General features: G+C 47.9%; 1 protein-coding gene across 3 annotated transcripts in view; it reads left to right on the plus strand.

Moving 5' to 3' along the window:
• IL20RB (interleukin 20 receptor subunit beta) overlaps positions 1–18,685 on the plus strand; it is a 43,082-nt gene extending 24,397 nt beyond the window's left edge. For 2 of the 3 annotated variants that reach the window (XM_050968457.1, XM_050968455.1), the window contains exons 2-7: positions 254–380; positions 2,041–2,231; positions 5,279–5,403; positions 12,832–12,982; positions 13,302–13,450; positions 17,648–18,685. In XM_050968457.1, coding sequence (XP_050824414.1) covers positions 307–380; positions 2,041–2,231; positions 5,279–5,403; positions 12,832–12,982; positions 13,302–13,450; positions 17,648–17,773 — 816 coding nt within the window. In that variant the 5' untranslated portion in view covers positions 254–306 and the 3' untranslated portion in view covers positions 17,774–18,685. The remainder of the gene's footprint in view (positions 1–253; positions 381–2,040; positions 2,232–5,278; positions 5,404–12,831; positions 12,983–13,301; positions 13,451–17,647) is intronic. The other variant, XM_050968456.1, reaches the window with a different exon arrangement.
• The last annotated feature ends 615 nt before the right edge of the window (positions 18,686–19,300 follow it).

The following is a 19,300-nucleotide window of genomic DNA, read 5'->3' on the forward strand; positions in this document are numbered from 1 at the left end:
CTTTACACAAGTCATGCTGGTCTGAGTCCCTGTCATATTACAAACAACTAGGTACTTTATCATTCTATCTTCAATTATAATTTCAACCTATATGCTTATTTTTAAAGCCCTTCAGTGCTCGAGTGGCAGTGCTGAAGTGAAACGATGAAGAATGTTGTGAAGCTTCATCATTGAAGCATGTCCTTCCAATTTGTGTTATTCATTTAGCAAATGGTCACAACTAGTTGTTTCTGTCTCTTTGGTGGAATCCTAGACGAAGAAGCCCTGCTGCCAGCTCCTCAGAATATCTCTATCCTGTCCACCAACATGAAGCACCTCCTGACCTGGAGTCCAGTGACGGTCCCTGGAGAAACTGTGAGATACTCCGTTGAGTTTCAGGGGTAACACCTGTTTTTAATCCCCTCTCTGGATGCTAGTTAGACAAAAGACCTGGATCCCCTGCACATGGCATATATAGGTCTATGCCAGGGGTAGGCAACCTATGGCACGGGTGCCAAAGGCGGCACGTGAGTTGATTTTCAATAGCACTCACACACCCAGGTCCTGGCCACCGGTTCAGGGGGCTCTGCATTTTAATTTAATTATAAATGAAGCTTCTTAAACATTTAAAAAACCTTATTTACTTTATATATAACAATAGTTTAGTTATATATTATAGACATAGAAAGAGACCTTCTACAAACATTTAAATGTATTACTTGCACGTGACACCTTAAATCAGAGTGAATAAATGAAAACTTGGCACAGCACTTCTGAAAGGTTGCCGACCCCGGTCTATGCACACTGATGTGGGAGAAATGTGACAGTCTCAGCAATAACAATGCAGGAGTGGGAAAATTGTCATTGGCCTCATGAGGAGCCTGCCTGCAGCCCAGGCCTTTATCATTAATTGTGTGTTTTGGATCACAGCAGTGCCCACTGTGGGCTAGATGCTTTCCACACCACTGTGGAGACAAAGAGTCTGCCCCAAAGAGCTCACAATCTAGGAAGACTGGCAACAGACAAAGCAGGGGAGGGAACAGAGAAACATACAAGTGAGTTTTTTTTCTGGACAGTAGATTATTTTGGGAAATATATAGGAGAGTTCTGAAGAAACAAAGTCAGTAGAATATTCAGTCACCTTGCTAAAAAGAATCTGTAATGCTAAAAACATCTGCATAGTCACTGCGGCTGCATCACTGAGTTCATTCACTCCAGCTTTCTCATTCACTCCAAGAAGGGGTTTTCTCAAACAACTTCACACATCTCTCTCACAGACACACTGAGGCATAAGGGAGGCTGAGATACACCCATATTGCTTCCATCCACTCCCATTATGTCGGCCTCAGGGGTCCTCTCTGATGGCAAACAGTCTCAGATTGTGTGGTAGGAGGGTTGGGCATCTGATTCCATCCGAGTTTGTCTGCACTTGAATTTTTAGTTTAACAAATATTAATTTGTAATATTGTGAATTCTATTGTAGACAGGGCTCAAACATTTGTTCCTAGTTGTATTTTTAACCCTAAGCTGCATGACTAGTTACAAACATAAGAGTGGTGATAGTGGGTAAGACCAATGTCCATCTAACCCAGAATCCTGTCTTCCTACAGTGGTCAATGCCAGATGCTTCAAAGAGAATGAACAGAACCAGGCAATCATCAAGTGATCCATGCTCGGCAATCATCAAACAGTCCATTAGTGTCCTGTCTGCACTAGAATTTGTGATCATGTAAATTAAAACATGACTAAAAATTCAAGCTTAGACATGTCCCCCAGGTTAAATTCCCCCTGGGCAGAGCCCAGCACAAGGCCTGCGAGCCATTTAAACTCCACTTAAGTTCTCAAATGTGCCTTGTGCTTGTGGCTGTATGCTCTCCCTCTGCAAATGGTGGATGTCACCCTACATGCACTTCTGGTAGCAAAGAAGAAAAACCTGGAGTAGATTTCTGTACCCAGGTGAAGCTGATTCCGGGTAGAATCCTTAAAGGATATGGGATGGTTAAGGGGAGGGGATAGAGGTGTGTTATTTTATCCTGTGTTGCCTTTCTTTGCTTTCCCCAGGGAGTATGAAAGAGATTATGCCAATGAGACCTGGATACCCATCAGTGAGTGTTCGCTCATCATTGTGACTCAGTGCAATGTCACAGAGGACATCTCTGCCACCGTGGCCTATAACCTACGCGTGAGGGCAAACCTAGGTTCCCGGGGTTCAGAGTGGAGCACACTAAAAGTTCTCTTCAATCGCATAACGAGTACGTTCTCTGCCTCCTCCTGACAGTTACATCACCATCTGGGATAAGCAACATAACGTGCTCATTTAAAAAAAAAATGTTTTCATTGATGTTGAAACAGCAGATCAATTAACATTGTAAGTACAGGGAGTAAATAGTAAGTTGCAGTTCTGTTAGTGAGTATTTGCGTATTAATATCTCATTACTCATACATAACAAAATAGATACTTTTTATTTACTAGTGATCACTTCAATTCACTTTTAATTCTTAAAATCAGTTCATGTCAATAAATGTTATTTTAAAATTAAATTCCTTAAAAAGTAATAATCTTAGAATCATAGAAATGTAGGACTGGACGGGACCTCGAAAGGTCATCTTGTCCTGTCCCTTTCACTGATACAGGCCGAGACCATCTCTGACAGGTGTTTGTCAAACCTGTTCTTAAAAACCCTTACTGTCAGGAAGTTTTACCTAATGTCCAACCTAAATCTCTCTTGCTGCTATTTTCACCCATTATTTCTTGTCCTGTTCTCAGTGGTTCAGGAGAACAGTTTATCACCCTTCGCTTTATAACATATGACATAAGTCATATGTACTTGACTTATGTCCACCCTCAGTCTTCTCTTCTCCAGACTACCCAAACCCAATTTTTTCAATCTTTCCTTGTAGATCATGTTTTCTAGACCTTTTATCTTTTTTTTTGTGGGAGTAGGGGAGGTTGTTTTTTGTTTTGTTTTGCTCTCCTCTGGACTTCCTGCAATTTGTCCGCATCTTTCCCAAAGTGCAGGTGCCAAGAACTGGACACAGTACTCCAGCTGAGGCCTTATTGGTGCTGAGTAGAGTGGAAGAATTACTTCTCATATTTTTTCACTATACTCCTAATACATCCCAGAATGATGTCCATTTTATTTGCAACAGTATTACATTGTTGGTGCATGTTTAGTTTGTGATCCACTGTAATCCCTGATCCTTCTTTGCAATACTCCTTCCTTCCTTCCTATTTTGTATTTGTGCAATTGATTATTCCTCCTATGTGTATGTGACAGGGTGGAGGCCTTGCGGTCCTACCCCACCATGCCCTAGGAAAGGAGCAGTGAAGGTGGGTTCACCAGGCCTGCCTAGAGATGCTGCGGGGAAGCAGCTAATCAGAGCCCAGCAGGCTCAGTTAAAAGGAGCTTCAGTGGCTGAGCAGGTCATTTCTGTTGCAGACTAGAAGGATGAAGGAGTGGAAGGCTGTAAGACTCCACAGCAAAGAAACTGGGGAGAAACCCTGCTCCAGCAGGGATAGGACTGGAAGCTCTCCAGGCACAGAGGCCTGGGAGAAAGAACCCTGACAAAAAGGGGACAGAGACTGTTACAAGCTGTCCAGGCAAGGAGGCCTGAGAGAGACCCTGCTCAGACAGAGAACCCAAGAAGGTGATGGGACAGAGTGGGAAGCAGCCCAGGGAATGCAGCAGTAGCAACTAGTAAAGAAAGCAGCATGTGGCTGCTACTTGTAGGGTCTCTGGGTTGGGACCCAGAGTAGTGGGCGGGACTGGCTCTCCCCACTGGTGAAGTGGCCAAAGCCCTGAGAAGGGCACAAGTTTCCTTTTGGAGCCTGAAAAAGGGATTAGAGTTTAAACAGGCCCAGAGACAGGGCTGAAGACCTCAGAGAAGGCCAACCATTTGTTGGACTGTAACCCTGGCAGGAGTTCCTTCATACATTTAGACTATGTGTGGCTTAGCTGGAGAGTAATTGCCAACAGGGGACACTGTGAGCAGAGAGAGTGCAGGTTCACACCCGGCTGACAGGAGGCGCTCACAAGAGGCAAGTGGTCCTCGTTATGGTGTAGTACTTTGCATTTGTCCTTATTGAATTTCATCTTATTTATCAACTTATTTATTAATATTAACACATAGCCAGAAATTACTGGTGGCTCACCTCAGGCCCAGGCTCCAATTGGACCATGTCACACTGGGTCTAGGTCGCACACTTCTGCGACAGCATCTTGATTCTCAGATTCTCATCTTTCATTTTAAAGAAAAGTATTTCTCCAGCACTTCCAGTTGTGGAGAACTCTTTGCACATGTGATCTGATTGCACCCTGTGCACATTGCTGCGTCTGAACACTGCTATGCTGGCTGCGCATGGAGTGTGGCAACGAATTCCAACAAATCCCTTTCTCTACACGTATTTGACCAGAGGGATGTTATGCTTCCTGTTGTGGAGAGGGGACGATGGGCCAGATTCTCAGCTATGGCCAAACAACACAGGGTGCAAGTTGCAGGGAATGTGCGTGTGCAAAGGCAACTCAAAGGTCATCTCTGCACTGCCCCGATACTACCCTTAGCAACCCTCGACATAACTTAAATGTGTATGTTCAGTATTTACCAGTAGGGAGTCCAAACTTTGTTCCTATAATACTGCAAACATGGAAGGCTTAATTCCAGAACTGTAGCAAGCCTTGATTATCACAATAGCCATGAAACAAGAGTCATTTACAGCAGTGCTACACAGAAAGCTGCGAGAATAAAAATCAACTAGAGTATGCAGGAAACAGACTGCCTGATTTCCAGCCACAATCCCCCCACCTCAATGGGACCTACAGGGTTCAGCACTTTGGAAAATCAGGCCAATAGAAACCAATGTCAGAGAAAGCAGTTTCAAAGTGTGTGTTCTGGGCCTTTGGATAGAGTTAGCACTCCTTGTCCAGAAGAACCAGTCTGGTCTGGTTTCTTAGCACCCTCTGCCCTACCTGGTTGTTATTGCTTGGATGGGGCCTTCAGCCAAACAGTTCCTCCCCCACACAGAAAACATTTCAAGTTTGTGCAACTCAGCTATTGCTAAATGCCTCAACCTGATAGAATAAAATCCACCCTGGCCCAAGGGGCTGCTGCTATCTTTAGAAACAAAACAGGGAAGAGAGGGAGGAAGATTAAGGGAAACCACCTCAGTGAAGCAATTGGCTGCCAATACAGCTCAAGGGGAGTCACAAAAGGGAGCATTTCCTGCCTCTCTCCCAGTCTGGGAAGGGGGGTTTCAGGGTTGCCTTTGGTGTTGGTAATAGTGCTGCTTCTGTATTTACAGCTTTCCTCACCCCACCCATGATGGAAGTCTCTGTGGATGGGTATCACTTACTGGTGAAGCTGGAAGACCTGGGGCCAGCCTTTCAATTCCACATATTCTATTGGAGGAAGGGCCAGGAAAGTTGGGTGAGTTTTGCCCTTGCTCTCAGGTGAGACTGGAGAGTACTGCATGGCTTAGAATGAAAGCACATGGTATATTCTTCTAAGCACAGCATTCCTCTGCTCTCTCTAGTCCTCTGCTATAGCATGTGGCAGCTACGATTATAAGCTTATTATGGTGTATGTAACTGGAAAGGAAGTCCCTGTCCAAGGCAGCTGCCATTTTGTGTTTCACTTCTCATGCAGGAAGTCACAGAGCAAGTCTCTATGTTTAAGCACATTGCAGAATTACAATTAAAATAACCACAGAGTCAAGATGTCTGCCCTTCTGCCAGGTCTGATTGACCTGCCCCTTGCCTGGGCAGGCCGTGGTTCATAGATTCCCAGGCTGGAAAATACATTGTTTTCATCTAGAGTGACCTCCTGCATAACACAGGCCAGAGAAGTGCCCCAAAATGATTCCTAGCGCAGATCTCTTTAGAAAAACATCTAAACCTGATTTGAAAATTGTCAGTGATGGAGAATCCACCAAGACCCTTGGTAAGTTGTTCCAATAGTTAATTACCCTCACTATAAAACTTATGCCTTTTTTTTCCAGTCCTAATTTGTCTAGCTTCATCTTCCTCCAGCCATTGGGTTGTATTATATTTTTCTCTGCTAGATTGAAGGGCCCATTATTAAATATTTGTTCCCTAAACAGAAACTTAAATTCTTTCAAAGCAGCAAAGAGTCCTGTGGCACCTTATAGACTTCCACTACATGCATCCGATGAAGTGGGTATTCACCCATGAAAGCTCATGCTCCAAAACGTCTGTTAATCTATAAGGTGCCACAGGACTTTGCTTCTTTTACAGATCCAGACTAACACGGGTACCCCTCTCATACTTCAACTCTTTCAAGTCACTCCTTAATCTTCTCTTTAAGCTAAGTAGATAGAGCTGCTTGAGTCTATCACTATAAGGCATTTTTTCTAATCTTCTGATCATTCTCGTGGCTCTTCTCTGAATCCTCTTCAATTTATCAACATCTTTCTTGATTTGTGAATGCCAGAGCTGGATGCAGTATTCCAGCAGCGGACATGCCAGAGCCAAACACAGAAGTAAAATAACCTCTCTAGTTCTACTCCAGATTCTCCTGTTCATGCATCTCAGGATTGCATTAGCTCTTTTGGCCACAGTGTCACACTGGGAGCTCATATTCAGCTGACTATCCAAAATTACCGTCAAATCTCTTTCAGAGTCACTGCTTTCCAGGGTAGAGTCCCCCCATCTTCTACATGTGGCCGACATTCTTTGTTCCTAGATGTATACGCTCAACAAACCTCGATGCCAACTCTGCCCACATATCTACACCAGCGACACCATCACAGGACCTAACCAGATCAGCCACACCATCACTGGTTCATTCACCTGCACATCCACCAATGTAATATACGCCATCATATGCCAGCAATGCCCCTCTGCTATGTACATCGGCCAAACCGGACAGTCTCTACGGAAAAGGATAAATGGACACAAATCAGACATTAGGAATGGCAATATACAAAAACCTGTAGGAGAGCACTTCAACCTCCCTGGCCACACTATAGCAGACCTTAAGGTGGCCATCCTGCAGCAAAAAAACTTCAGGACCAGACTTCAAAGAGAAACTGCTGAGCTTCAGTTCATCTGCAAATTTGACACCATCAGCTCAGGATTGAACAAAGACTGTGAATGGCTTGCCAATTACAGAACCAGTTTCTCCTCTCTTGGTTTTCACACCTCAACTGCTAGAACAGGGCCTCATCCTCCCTGATTGAACTGACCTCGTTATCTCTAGCTTGCTTGCTAGCACACATATATATACCTGCCCCTGGATATTTCCATTACATGCATCTGAGGAAGTGGGTATTCACCCACGAAAGCTCATGCTCCAAAACGTCTGTTAGTCTATAAGGTGCCACAGGATTCTTTGCTGCTTTTACAGATCCAGACTAACACGGCTACCCTCTGATACTAGATGTATACGTTTATATTAAAACATATCTTGTTTGCTTGCGTCTAGCTTACCAAACGATCCAGAGATTGCTCTGAATTAGTGACTTGTCCTCCTCATTATTTACCACTCTGCCAATTTTTGTCTCATCTGCAAACTTCATCAGTGATGACTTTGTTTTCTTCCAAATCACTGATAAAGTTGTTGGCTAATGTAGGGCCAAGGACTGATTCCTGCAGGACCCCACTGGAAACACACCCACTTACATGCAGACTTTAAGGCCAGAAGGAACCATTATGATCATCTAGTCCAGTGGTTTTCAAACTTTTTTTCTGGTGACCTAGTTGAAGAAAATTGTTGATGCCCATGACCCAATGGAGCTGCGGATGAGGGATTTGGGGTGTGGGAGGGGCCCAGGGTTGGGGCAGAGGGTTGGGGTGCTGGCTCTGGGGGAGGCCAGGATTGAGGGGTTCAGGGTGTGGAAGGAGGCTCAGGGCTGGGGCAGGAGTTTGGGGTACGGGAGGGAGTCAGGGCTCTGGGGTGGGGTCAGGAATGAGGGGTTTGGGCTGCAGGAAGGGGCTCAGGTTTGAAGGAGGCTCAGGGCTGGGGCAGGGGATTGGGGCACAGGGTTGGGGCACAGGCTTACATCCGGCAGTTCCCAGTCAGTGGTGCAGTTGTGGTGCAGAGGTAGACTTCCTGCCTGTCCTGGCACTGCGGACCGCGCTGCACCCTGGAAACAGCCAGCGGCTCGTCTGGCTCCTAGGTAGAGGTGCGCAAGCGGCTGCATGTGCCTCTTGCCCACAGGCACCATCCTCACCCAGCTCCCATTGGCCGGGAACCAGCCAATGGGAGTGCGGAGCCAGTGCTTGGGGTGGGGGCAGCACGCAGAGTCCCCTGGCCCCCCTGTCTAGGAGCCGGACTTGCTGCTGGCCACTTCCAGGGTGCAGCGTGGTGTCAGAACAGGTAGGAACTAGCCTGCCTTACCTGGGCAGCACCATTCTGGGACTTTTAACGAACCAGTCGGCAGTGCTGACCAGAGCCGCCGCGACCCTGTGCCCTTACATTCTGCGACCCAGTACTGGCTCGCGACCCACAGTTTGAAAACCACTGATTTAGTCTGACCTCCTGCCCATTGCAGGCCACAGAACCTCACTAACCCACTCCTGTGATAGACCCCAACCTCTGGCTGAACTACTGAAGTCCTCAAATCATGGTTTGAAGATTTCAAGTTACAGAGAAACCACTCTTTACTCTAGTTTACTCTTGCCCATCTGCAACTGTATCAAACCTGTGTCTGAGCCACTGAAGTCCTTAAATCATGGTTTAAAGACATCAAGGTGCAGAGAATTTTCCAGCAAGTGACCTGGGCCCCATGCTGCAGAGGAAGGCAAAAAAACATTCCCTCAGTAAACTTTTCAAGCTCAGTCTGAAAACAAGTTACATTTTTTGCCCCCACTGCTCCCCTTGGAAGGCTGTTCCAGAACTTCACTCCTCTAAATGGCTAAAAACCTTTTAATTTCAAGACTAAACTTTTTGATTGCCAGTTCATATCCATTTGTTCTTGTGCCAACGTTGGCCCTTAATTCCTCTCCCTCTGTTCTATTTATAGAGAGCACAGCCTTCATTTAGTTAGGCTAAACAAGCCAAGATCCTTAAGTCTCCTCTTGTAAAGTAGGTTCTCCATTCCTCTGATCATTCTAATAACCTTCTCTTACCTCTTCCAGTCTGAATTAATCTTTCTGAAACATGGGAGGTCAGAACTGTGCATGGTATTCCAGATGAGGTCTCACCAGTGCCTTGTATAATGGCAGTAACACTTCCTTATCTCCTTACCAACCTCCTTTTACTGCACATCCCTGATTCATCTCCAGAGCAGGCCCCTCCTATGCATTGAATGATGCAGGGGTCCTGTGGAAAAAATATTATATTGAAGATTATGGCTTTGTCTACATGGTGGGGGTTTAAACCAATTTAATCCCTTGCAAACCTATGATGTACTGACTTTGGTTTACATCAGACTTATTTCAATTTATCTTAAATTAATTAGGATTCATTTAAGCAAATGTACCTGATTTAAATAGGAATAAAACCAACCCCACAGGAGTTTGAACCAGTTTAATGACGTTGATTTTAAAAACCCAATTTAAATTAAACCAAAGCAACTTTCCCATGTAAATGTAACCCTTCTGCCCCTCTGAGTTGGCAGCAACAAGGGCCGGGTTCAGTATCCAGGGGTTCCGTTTCAGTAATACAATGCATAACCGGCTCGAGCCCCCACCCAGTGACCTGGGACACTCACATACCACACCCCCCTGGGCGCCTCTAGGAGGCAATACTTCCCCTCTCGCAAGCACGGAGTCTGAGTGTAGCAAAATCTTTTTAATAAAGGAAAGAATCAATGCGGCATCCCATTGGAGAAACACCACAAACAGGGTTATAACACAAACCATAAACAAAAACCCACCTCCAAGTACGTTTGGCACTGTCCTTTTTCCCCTTAGGGTTTTAAGTCCAATCACCCCAAAGTCCAACAACCCAAAAGTCTCTGGTCAATGCCACCCCAGAGTTCGAGAGTTTATCTGTAGAGGTCCCTCCCCCCAGCACCTTACGTGGTCCGGGGCCAACTGCCCTGCCTCTCCGTGGGTTCTGCTTCCGCCTTCTCCACAAACTGCTCCGCTTTACCAGCCGCTCCACACTGCTCCTCCAGCCATCCTCAGAAACTGCTCCGCTCCACCAGCTGCTCTGCTCCATGAGCTGCTCCAGTTCTCTCTGCAAACTGCTCGGCTCCACTCGCTCTGTGGGCCGCTCCACCCGTCCCACAGCTACTCCGCTCTGCCAGCCGCTCTGCTGCCACCAGCTGTCCCGTGATCCGCTCCAGCCATCCCCACAACTGCTCCACTCCGCCAGCTGCTCTGTTCCACAGTATAGCTTCAGGCTCCCCCACTAGTTAGCACAGTACTCAGTGCTATCAGCTCAGTACTTTCAGCTCTTTAGTGATTTCAACTCGTAGTGATCTCAGCTCTTAGTGGGGGAGCCCCAGTGCTAGTGCACCATTAGCCCAAAGTGAGTTCAGCTCAGTCACCTGTATCTAGATTCTTGAGGGAATAAAAAAAATCAACTCTGACATTCCACAGTGGAGAGAGGAGGGGGTGGAACTGGTGCTTCTGGCTCCACAAGGAGGCTGCACCACCAGGCACAGATACCTGTCCCCAGCCTCTCTCAATTCACTGGGTTTTGGAACCCATGTCCCTTGTCTAGCAAGTACCACCCAACTGAGGGTGAGTCATTTGTCACCAAGCAGTCCCACAGCTCAGCAGTCTAGGATAGGGTAGGCGTGCCTATGCAAATACACTCTCTGAAATTCTTTCCACCAGATGTCAGGGTAGAGCTTATCCTGACTCTGCTTACATAAATAAAACATAATGCATTCACACAAGTGGGCAGGACTGAGGTTGCAATTCTAAGTCTGGCACTTCCTAACTTCTGACTTTGCAATCTTAATAACCTTCTTTCAACACAATGTTTTATGAATAACTTCATAGGTTTAAAATGATAAAATAAAAAACAATCTTATGTTAAATTATAAAACTCCTCCCGTCCCCCCCCCCAATGCAACATGAGCAGGCTGTGAGCCATACAGCTTAGCACTGATAGGTAATACTTGAGCTGAAGGATTACATATGTTAACTGGTAGCAGGAGAAGCCTCATATCTGCTATGGACCAGCCACTAGAGGATGATGTGTAACTCACTGAAACAACATTTTACATACACGTCTCCCCCGATATAACGCTGTCCTCAGGAGCCAAAAAATCTTACCGCATTATAGGTGAAACTGTGTTATATTGAACTTGCTTTGATCCACCGGAGTGCGCAACCCCTACCCCCACCCCCCAGAGCACTGCTTTACCGCGTTATATCCGAATTTGTGTTATATCAGGTGGCGTTATATCGAGGTAGTGGTGTATGCAGGAGTTCTGCATTTTACAGACAGAATACGCGAGCACATAATTTGGCATAGTCATTCTCAGAGACAGTGTAGCTAAATGGCTGAGACATACATCTGTTATATTAGAAGCCTGGGTTCTGTTCACAGCGCTACCAGAAATGAGGTTGTGCCCCATGTTAACTAGTGCTTTGCTAAAACATGTGGAGGCTAATATTTGTCTTCCTCTTAGAATGGGAATATGTGAGGACTTATAATAAGGGCTATGTATTACAGAGAAGTATTAACGATAGTTAGTAGAGGAGATGTGACTAGATCACAAAGTGTCCTGGCTCCCAGCCCAATGCACCTTCCCTTAGAGAAAGGTATTTTGAAGGGGAGGAGGTTCTGATTTTCTTGTGTTCTGTTTGTAATTCTGTGCAGATTGAATGTATATGACACAAGAGGCTCAGCAGGGCCCGCTGGGAGCATGCATGTTGCATCTGGAATATTCACAGAATTAAAAGCAACTAGCAAACTGTGTGTTTATACAGTTTCCTCTACTGGCTGGCACACAGGAAATAACAACCCACTATTGCTATTAGTTAGCAGAGTCCCTCCTGTAGGTTAAATAATAGCAGTGTGCTGTGGGTTCACATCCATTCAGTGGTTCATTACCATTGCAATGATGGAATTTCTTATGGTTTTTTTAAATGAAAAACTAATGAATTTCCAGGCAAAAGAAATATGTTAAGCCTCCCTCTCAGCCTGTCAGCAGTGTGATGAATGTGTGACAAAAACCTGAAATGAGGAACACAACTGAAAATGGGATGCTGTAGGCTCCTTCCGTTAGTAGAAACAACCTGTCTCTCTATGTTGCAATTCTTCAGCTCGGATGTAAATAAAGTAAGGGAATCCCAACACTGTGGAGTGGAGGGGACTTTAGTCCAGAGTGCGGGGGCAGAGTAGAGGTTTGTCTGCCATTGTACTATCTCCCCACCCTCATTCATTCCTTCTCTCCCCTGTACCTCTCAGTTCACCATGTGTGAGAGCTTCTTTCTCTCACCCACAGGCCCTGGCCAATGAGTTCTCACACATTTAATGGACAGGGCAGGGGCGTGGCATTCGAGCAGGAGCATGGGGTCACAGAGTTCTTCCTGCCTTCCCCTGCACCCAGGAGCACCTGCCTAGGGCTCTAAGCCCCATGGCCTCCCGTCCCTTCCCCCTGCACACGGAGATGCCTTCGCAACCTCCTGACACAGGCACTCGCTCCAATCAGGCCTCTGTTTACCATTGGTTTATAGTGGCTTTCATCCCATCCCTTCTACCCCAGTGGCTGTCCAGTCTCACTCTGCTGCGCTGTTTCCCACCCCCTAACCTCCCCCTCCATTTTCCCTTTCTATCTCTTGGCTTCTCAGTTCCCAATCCCTTCTCCCCATTCCTCTCTGGCTCCCCCAGCCCTTTCTCCTCACAGCCTGCAATCAGGCCAGCATTGACCACAACCCCCTGCTCTCACTGGGCCCTGGAGTCTGACGTGCTTGTCATTGCCTCTGGCAGGTGCACAAGAAGACTGTGAAGGAGATCAGCTCGGCGGTGCATCTGGACACCATGGAGGCAGGAGCTGAGTACTGTGTGAAAGCCCAGACCTACGTAGAGACCATCAACAGGAGCAGCAACTTCAGCCAGATGCAGTGTGTTCGCGGGCCAGGTGATGATCAGACTTCCTCAACAGTAGTGTCAGAGGAAGCACAGTGCAGCGACTCTCTATGCAGCTGCCCAGTCTGCCAACATCTCTCCTCTTCACTTCTGCCTGCTGTCTCTTGTCTCTTGCCTCTTGAGGTGGGATGGGGTGGGGTGGGGGAAATCACTCCTGTGCTGGCAGGGTAGTTTTTGATTCTTTTGGACCTCATGGCTCCCATTGGGGTCAGTGAGAAGGACAGGCCCTGCATTGCTCTCAGGATCTGTAATTATGTCACTTTCCCTCAAAGGCTCTCTGCTGAAGTCCTCCTTCCTTCCTTTGTCTCTAGATGGTGGCAGATCTATATGGATGACGACTGCCATGGTGTCCTTCGTGGGATTTGTTGTAGGTGTCTTGGCCCTGCCTTTCCTTGCCTGGAAAATGAGTCAAATCTTCCAGTATTCCTGCTGTCCAGTTGTCGTCCTACCAGACACCCTGGTAATTTCTTTGTCTTCCTTGTTATTGCTGAGAAGCTGTATATTTATAGGGAGGAAGAGACTGAGCGAGTGAGTGAATGTTTCTCCTTCCAAGTGGAGGTGAAATCCAGAGGGGAATCATTGGCACATTTTCAAACACAGCTGCCTGAAGCTAAGAGCCTAAACCTCAATTTAGGCACGTCAGCAAGTGCCTAGTTTTTAGGGCATCCGAGCACTGACTCAAACTGCAGGGTCTCCGCAGCTCTCCGAATGAGACCCCTTGTTTAAGCTCCTACCTATGGACATGGGTGGCCAGCATAGGGCCTCTGCGTTAGAAATGTTGGCCTGTTTTGCTTTCCTAAGTGGAGCCCTGAAATGAGATGACAGCCAGGCATCCTGAGCATGCTCCCCTCCCGCTTGGGCCAATAGGAAGGGGTTCAGCCTCCGGGAGACCCTGGTCTGCTGTAGTGTCATGCAGAGGGCTACAGCCATGGAGGGCCCGATGCAGCAAAATCAAACAGTGTTATGTATTCAGGGGAGTATGAAAGTATTTCAAAGCCAAACAGTCCTTCCAGCGTGAAGGAGGCGGCTATTTCCTTGCACACCTATTCCCACCCTGCATTCTCAGAAGGCCAGTCATCCCCAAGCTCCTACCCCGTCCCCACACACTACTGTTGGGGTCACTCCCCTTTTGAGAGTGCCTCATCCCTTCCCTCCATCCTTGCTGCATGGCTGGGTAATGGGCTGCAGGTTCCGTGTGCTGGAGGCACGTGCAGCATAGCCCTGGCCTGCACTTTTTCTGGCTACCCTGGGTTCTGCACTAATACCAGCAGCAACCAGAGCTGGGCTGCACTGGTCCGTGTCCCCCAAGGTAAAGAGTAATGGGCTGGAAAGAGTGCTAACAAACACACTGGGCAGGTTTGCAGATATCATGCGTGTAGGGTTACCAACTTTCTAACTGCACAAAACCAAACACCTCTGCCCCCTCCTTCCATGAGGCTCTGCCCCTGCCCCACCCCTTCTCTAAAGCCCCATCCCCCACTCACTCCATCCCCCCTCCCTCTGTTGCTCGCTTGCCTCCCAACCCTCAAACTTCATATTGGAGGTCTGCTCACAGGGCAGAGCTTGGGTGTGGAATGTGATAAATTCTATGCAGCTCCCAGCTTCTGCCCTTGGGGCAGGGAGTTTGTTTATAAACAGAGACAGGGTGAGTAAGATAATTTAATGACAAGCCTTTTGTTAAGGATGATCATGAAAGTATTGCCGGGCACTCCAGTTAAAAGATAGGAAGCAAAGGGTAGGAATAAATGCTCAGTTTTTAGAATGGAGGGAGGTAAATAGTGGTGTCCCCCAGGGGTCTGTATTGGGACAAGTCCCATTAAACATATTCATAAATGATCTGGAAAAAGGTAAACAGTGAGGTGGCATAATTTGCAGATGATATAAAACTACTCAAGATAGTTATGTCCAAAGCAGACTGCAAAGAGTTACAAAGTAATCTCACAAAACTGGGTGACTGGGCAACAAAATGGCAAGTGAAATTCAGTGTTAAATGCAAAGTAGTGCACGACAAAATATAATCCCAACTATACCTACAGAATGATGGGATCTAAATTAGCTGTTACCCATCAGAAAAAGAGATCTTGGAGTCATTGGCAGTACTCTGTAAGCACTATGTTTCCAGAGTACTACAAATTTGTAAGAATCCTTCTCACTGTGCCTGTATTGTCCTGAGCTGCAGAATCCTCATTCTCCAGCTTCGGAAGACTTTAAAATTATCTCCAGTCATCAATGGGACAGACACAACTGAATAATGTAGCTGTCCTTAACATGCAGCAAGCACATAGCAGGGAACTAGATGTAAATAAGATTGCTGACAGTTTCATCCAGAAAGCTACAGTGAGATGTAATGTGTTTAAACGGGGACGTTAGTGAAGACAGCTTGTAGGTGATTGCAATGTTTTTAATATACTGTAATTCATGATAATGGAATTATGTAGTTCATAATTTAATCATTATTAAAATAGTGAATATATCAGTGATAGACACACATTCAATAACTAGAATATGAAAGAAGTGTATACGTATGCTGAAAATAGCCTCCCTCCCCAAACGGGTAGAGCATGACCTCCCTCCCCCTAAAACATACACCTCTTCAAAAGCACCCGCTGACAAAAACGAAAGGCACCGCCTGTGGATTTCAGCACCCTCGAGGGGCAAGAATGTCTGACAAGCTGCTTTCCAAGCACTTCATCCTCCCCTGTTCTGCCTCTCCTGTGCGCCTGCATTTGTGACATTCTCTTTGCAGGGAGAGAATCAGCCAGTGAGGGATAGTTCTTCCCCCACTTACTCCAAGGCAGGGCCTCCCAGAGGATTCAGGGGGCCTGGGTCAGGGCTGGGTCTTTGGCAGCAATTCAGCAGCGGGTCCTTCCCTCTGAGAGGGACCCGCTGCTGAATTGCTGCCAAAGCCTGAAGCGGCAGCGGCAGAGCTGCCTAAGTGCCACCGATTGCAACTTTTTTTCCCACACACCCCCTGCCGCTAGTGGCACTTGTACTCACTGGGCAGCGCTCCGAGGTTTCTGCAGCACTTCAGCGGCGGGTCCTTCACTCGCTCCGAGTCTCCTGCTGCACTGAAGGACCCACTGCTGAAGACCCAGAGCGATTGAAGGGCCTGCTGCCAAAGTGCCACCGAAAACCCAGAGTGACTCACGGGGCCCCTGCGGGGCCCGGGGCAAATTGCCCCACTTGCCCCACCTCTGGGTGGCCCTGCTCCAAGGAGGATTTCCTAGGCTGGAAACTAGTCCCCTTTGCAGGCTGTTAAAGGCTATCCCCTCAGCTGTCATGGCCTAGGCAGCCGTGCTTTGGCCCTAGAGCAGTGGTCCCCAACGTGGTGCCTGTGGGTGCTCTGGTGCCCGCCAGGGCATTTATGTGCACCCACTTAGTGCCCAGCAGGGGAGAGAAGCTGCAGCCCCGCACCTGCCGGGGACAGAGAACTCCAGGACTGCATGCTGCGGGCACCGGTGTTCTCTGTCCCTGGCAGGTGCAGGGCTGCGACTTCTCTCCGGCTCTCTGGGGCTGCAGACTGCGGGCGCCGGTGTTCTCAGTCCCTGGTAGGCACGGGGCCCGCCTAGTGCCCAGCAGGGGAGAGAAGCTGGGGCCCCGTGCCTGCTGGGAACAGAGTACTCCGAGGCTGCAGGCGCCAGTGTTCTCTGTCCTCCCAGCTTCTCTCTGCACTGCCCAGAACTGGCGCCAAAAAAACCCAAAAAACAAAAACAAAAAACAAACTCTCCGACTCTGCAGAGTGGACGGAATGTCGCCCCGTAGCATGTGCTGCCCCAGGCACGTGCTTGCTCCACTGGTGCCTGGAGACGGCCCTGTATGTGAGTAATTGTTGGCGCCCGCCACACTCTTTTGAAAACATAAATGTGCTAGTGGCTACAAAAAGGTTGGGGACCACTGCCCTAGTGGCTCCCCCAGCAGACAGGGAAATGCTCTGCGCAGGGAATGGATCAGAGAGCACAGATACCCATGGTGCTGATCCACCCGGAGCCACTGCTTTGCTTTTGCTGCTCCTGTTGGCCAGGTTGAGGGCTTGGGTCTGTAATCCTCACATCAGGAGCAGGCTGGCTGCTGGAGTTGGGAAACCCACATTACTCAGCAAGGCTGGCTCAGGGTGCCCCCCACTGCAGATGAAGCCAGTAACAGTCATGTGTACCCCAAGTCATTTAGGTGCCTTTGAAAATCCCACCCCAAATGACTTGAGGGCCATAATCCCCTGGCTGAAAGGAATCAACAGGAGACATGGGATTCTATCAAGAAAAGGATAACTCCATCTGTCTAGTAGGAGATGCTTCTTGGCAGCCTGAAGCTTTGCAGCTGTCTCCCAAAGGAAGCACGTGGCTTAGGACACTGCACGTAAGACTGAAGAAAGCATTGGATACCATACCTTGGGGAATGACTCTGCAAGGGTAGCCTGAGATTAATTAAATGACCTCTAGCTTCTCTGGGTCCCTGCTGAGTGAGAAGAAAGCAAGTTTCTGGGGCTGCTGGGCCCCGCAGAGCTGGGGCTCTGGGGAGTTATGCCAGACGAGGCAAGAAGGGCTTTGGAGGGCAAGCAAAATGTAGGGAGAAAAGGGTTTTGTGCTACAAAATGCCCCTGCAGGACAATACTATGTCAGCACAGGCTGCCCAGATGCTTTGCATGTCTTTGTTTTTACAGAAAGTAACTGAGTCCCCCATGAAGCTAATACACTGCATGAGTGAGGGGACTGAATGTTGTGACGTGGCTGTGCACGTGATTCCCCCCAAAGAGATCCTCCGACTGTGGATTCAGGACGCACTTTAAAGCTGCCCAGAGATAATCAACTCTGTCGAAAAACATCTGTGAACAGATCTAGCAGATTGTGCACTGGGAGCCTGCACAGAGCTCCCACAGACTCAGGGTATGTCTACCCAGAGGGATCTATGGGAAGCTTTCTGATGTACGTCTGGTAACTCGCAGGACACAAGTCGCACCAATGGTGAGCACACGGGACTCCAGTTCTCTTTTCAATTCCCATTCTTGTGACCTTGGGAGTCCCTTAAGGCCAACTGGCTTAGGGCCCTCATACTATAACACACATCAAGCCTCACACACGCATTGCCCCAACATACTGTTGTCACAATATATGCATCTCAAAGGTATCATGTAAGGTATCATATGAAAGCTGGTGACACACTGGTCCACCAAAAAATCATTGATGTATGTGTGGGCTGAGTACAGAGAGTTACAGATGTATGCTGGAAATATGTTCGTAAAATGTGTTTGGGAGGCAGATCATAAAACCAGACGGCCCTAGATAAAGGAATGTGTATTTACTGGTCTGACCAGCTTGGTCATAGGCAGAGGACAATGGAAGAACAAAGCCATCAGGTTAAATAGGTGGGGGAGAAGACTGTTTAACAATCACACTGGGGGACAATCTGCACCCCAGGAAGCCTTCCTGGATCTTGAGGCTGAGACAATGGACTTTGAGTAACAGAAGGGGAACAAAAAGACATTTTAGTGATCCATCACTGAGGAGGCAAAGAGTACAGCACCCTTGGAGTCTGTGAAAGTTGGATCTCCCTAGGCTGAAAGGCTAGGAATGCTGGTACCTACATCAAGTTAAGAAGAATTAAAATGTAACTTTTAAAGATTATGTTCTAGTCATTAGAAAGCATGTTTTATTTTGTGTGTAACCAGACTTGTCTCTTTCTCTCTTGCGTAGTATCACTTAAATCTCTGTTCTTTGTTAATAAACTTATTCTTGTTTTATTACAAAATCATCTCAGTGCCGTGTATTAGTGAAGGATTAGTTTTCATTTAACCTAACAGGCTGGTCTGTGCTCTGTCTCTTTGGAGGAGCAAACTTAATCATTTCTGTATGTGCCCAGGGAGAGACAGACCCGTCGATGTGGGGGGGGGGGGAGAGGGAAAGGGGCAATTTAAAAGGGCTCTAGAGCTCCCAGTTGCTGCTGCTGCTGCGGTAGCAGCGGCCGGGAGCCCTGGGCCCTTTCAAATCTCCTGGGCGGGTCACAGGGCTCCTAGGCATAGGCGCCGAGTGAGTGCTGAGCACCCACCGGCAGGCCCCTTCCCCCCAGTGCCTCCCGCCAGCGGCAGGCCCCGCTGATCAGCTTGTCCCCATTCCCCCCCCAGTGCCTCCCACCCACTACCATTGGCTGTTTGACAGCGTGCCGGAAGCGCTGGGGGGAGGGGGAGGAGTGGGAAAAAGCAGGGTGGGGGTGGGCCTGGATGATGCATGGCCCAGATGCCAGGAGTGCCCCTTCCAGCCACTGAGACCCTGCTCTGCCGCCCTGCGTGGTGGCTGCCTGAGAGGGCCTGGCTGGGGAG

Source organism: Gopherus flavomarginatus, chromosome 9 (genome assembly GCF_025201925.1).
Source record: "Gopherus flavomarginatus isolate rGopFla2 chromosome 9, rGopFla2.mat.asm, whole genome shotgun sequence".
NCBI classification, from domain to species: Eukaryota; Metazoa; Chordata; order Testudines; family Testudinidae; genus Gopherus; species Gopherus flavomarginatus.